Consider the following 2500-nt stretch of genomic DNA (forward strand, 5'->3'; position numbering starts at 1 on the left):
GGCCTAACTCCAACACTCTCACTCTCTCACTTCCAACTCCTTCGTCTTTCTTTTATGTGTCTGTCTGTCATGATTTCAACAAATTACTTGACGTGATAACTCTTGAATCCCTGACCCTAATCCTCGAGGTTCACACAACTCCTCAATTATTTCCCCGAAGTCTTCAACATGGAGGCGACGAAGTCAAACCAGGAAAGGTTTCCAGCACCAACTCCACCCCTACCTCTACCACCTCCACCACCACCATCACCACTCCAGGGGGCGCCAGCATACCGCCAAAACATCACCACCACCACTACCACCACAGACTTCACCACCACCACCACCATCACCACCACAGTAACATTACCAATCCCACAACCATTGCTTCCTCCACCGTCTCTAACACAACAACGACACCCACATCGAACTGCTCTTCGAACTCAACTCAGATGCCGCCCTTCCGAAGACCTTCGTCGCCAAGGCCTCTACCCTTCTCTTCGCCAGGAACAACGAATAGGTCAGCCTTGTCCCCCATCACCCAAACCCCCAAACATAAAACCTCACCCAACCCACGTACAGTCCCCCAACTTCTCCCAACGCCACAAGCTCACCCTTTAAACACCCAAATGCTTGCTTAAGTACTTGCCTAGATAGGGCGACAGGGGGGGAAGGGGGAGGAACATCCTGAGGGAGGTCATAGACCCTCTGGGTCTCGGTATTGTTTGGGTAGGAAAATATTGGCTTCAAGGTCCATCCTTTTCCTGTTGGGAGGAGAAACCTTCAAAGGGCAAGAACTTAAGAAAGACATTGTTCACTGTTCGAAGGCGCCACGCTTCCTCTGTCTCCCGAGGTCGTTCTTCAAGAGGTTTGTTTGCTTCTTACTTCACGTAACCGGGCTCTCTGTGTGTCACGTGGAAGACGTCTTACACCATGACGGTAAGAGACCCGCCACGTGACGGCACGTTCGATCACATCACGTGGTAGATGCCTCACGTATGCTGGCTGACCAGCAAGCACCCACACCATCACCTCACGTAGTTTACGTGTATTTACGTCCAAGCTAATCTCACGTCGCCTGACGTGCTAAATCCACTGTAGTTAAACCCAAAGAACCCGTCATCTCACGTGTTATCATGTGGTAAACTACGTCTCGCCCTTGACCAAGTAGATGCTCGTCACCACGTAGTTACGTGAAGGGACTCCATAACTCCTCTGAGAGGAGTGATATTCTAGAGCAAGCTGCTAGTGAGATACATAACTCCCACTAAATAACGTGTTCTCCTTTACCACCCCTTAAAGACCAAACCCTCGTTTGTATTGTTTGTCAAAGCAGTTTTCCACTTCCCACATAGAACTATACAAAAGAGAATATAGACTTGAAAGCATCTTATGTCCTCCCATTATTCGTCACCTCAAAGCCTTTTTTCCTTCCTCTGCCTTATGAAATGTCACATTAATGGACGAAAACCTGAAGACATATTATCCGTAGCTTTCAGAACCAGTAGCATCTGATGAACACCTCCATCACACCTCCATCACACCTCCTCATTCCAACCACCCCCTCCACGAATGTACGTAACACCTCCAAAATCCCCCAGCGTGTCACGTGCCACGTGCCACGTGCCACGCCCGCTCACATACAGTCTCTACCCCCGAATGCTATGCTTGTGACATCCTCAAAACCACCTACGAGGACACTGCTCGATGTGGAACACCTAAATGTCACCTTTAGGGTGAATGCATTTCATTGTTTAAAAATGTATAGAGAAACAACCTAAAACTACCGTAGGTTACCAAAACGTAATCGACTGCATGTACGAAAAAAAAGTTTCCATAATACAGAAAAAAGAAATCGGGTTTAATGGAGATTCATTTGCTCTTTGAAAAACTAGAGCTCTCTATCAACTTCATCATTTGAAATGCATGAAAACATAAAAACTAATTTGTTTGTATTTGTCGTAAGAACTTTATAAAAACACTATCTTAAAAAGTCAATTTAAAATGTTAAATGTACCATCCCATCATAATCTAGTGTGTGTGTGTGTGTGTGTGTGTGTGTGTGTGTGTGTGTGTGTGTGTGTGTGTGTGTGTGTGTGTGTGTGTGTGTGGTGTGTGTGTGTGTGTGTGTGTGTGTGTGTGTGTGTGTGTGTGTAATAATAATAATAATAATAATAATAATAATGATGATGATGATGATGATGATGATGATGATGATGATGATGATGATGATGATGATGATGATGATGATGATGATGATGATGATGATGATGATGATGATGATATACGGTTTATTGGGTATAGCAGCATTACTGCTGAAAATATACATCCTACAAGATTATAACATTTTAAAACTATGACAGTGAAAAGATATTTTTACATGCATTAACAAACAAAACGAAACAGTAAGCTAAGGAATAGCTGTGTTGCACAACAATGTTAATTTTTGTTATTGATTAAGTCCACAAATGTCGGTATGGGGCTCTTCTTATACCGATCGGTGCGTCCTCTGATCGGCTTG

At 44.4% G+C, this 2500-nt stretch overlaps 1 protein-coding gene across 1 annotated transcript in view; it reads left to right on the plus strand.

The window, feature by feature from the left end:
- LOC143021129 (uncharacterized) overlaps positions 1–2500 on the plus strand; it is a 76645-nt gene that overhangs the window by 51176 nt on the left and 22969 nt on the right. The window contains exon 5 of the mRNA XM_076178419.1: positions 161–499. Coding sequence (XP_076034534.1) covers positions 161–499 — 339 coding nt within the window. The remainder of the gene's footprint in view (positions 1–160; positions 500–2500) is intronic.

The sequence above is a fragment of the Oratosquilla oratoria genome, chromosome 41 (assembly GCF_046742065.1).
Source record: "Oratosquilla oratoria isolate Oo_2021 chromosome 41, ASM4674206v1, whole genome shotgun sequence".
NCBI classification, from domain to species: Eukaryota; Metazoa; Arthropoda; class Malacostraca; order Stomatopoda; family Squillidae; genus Oratosquilla; species Oratosquilla oratoria.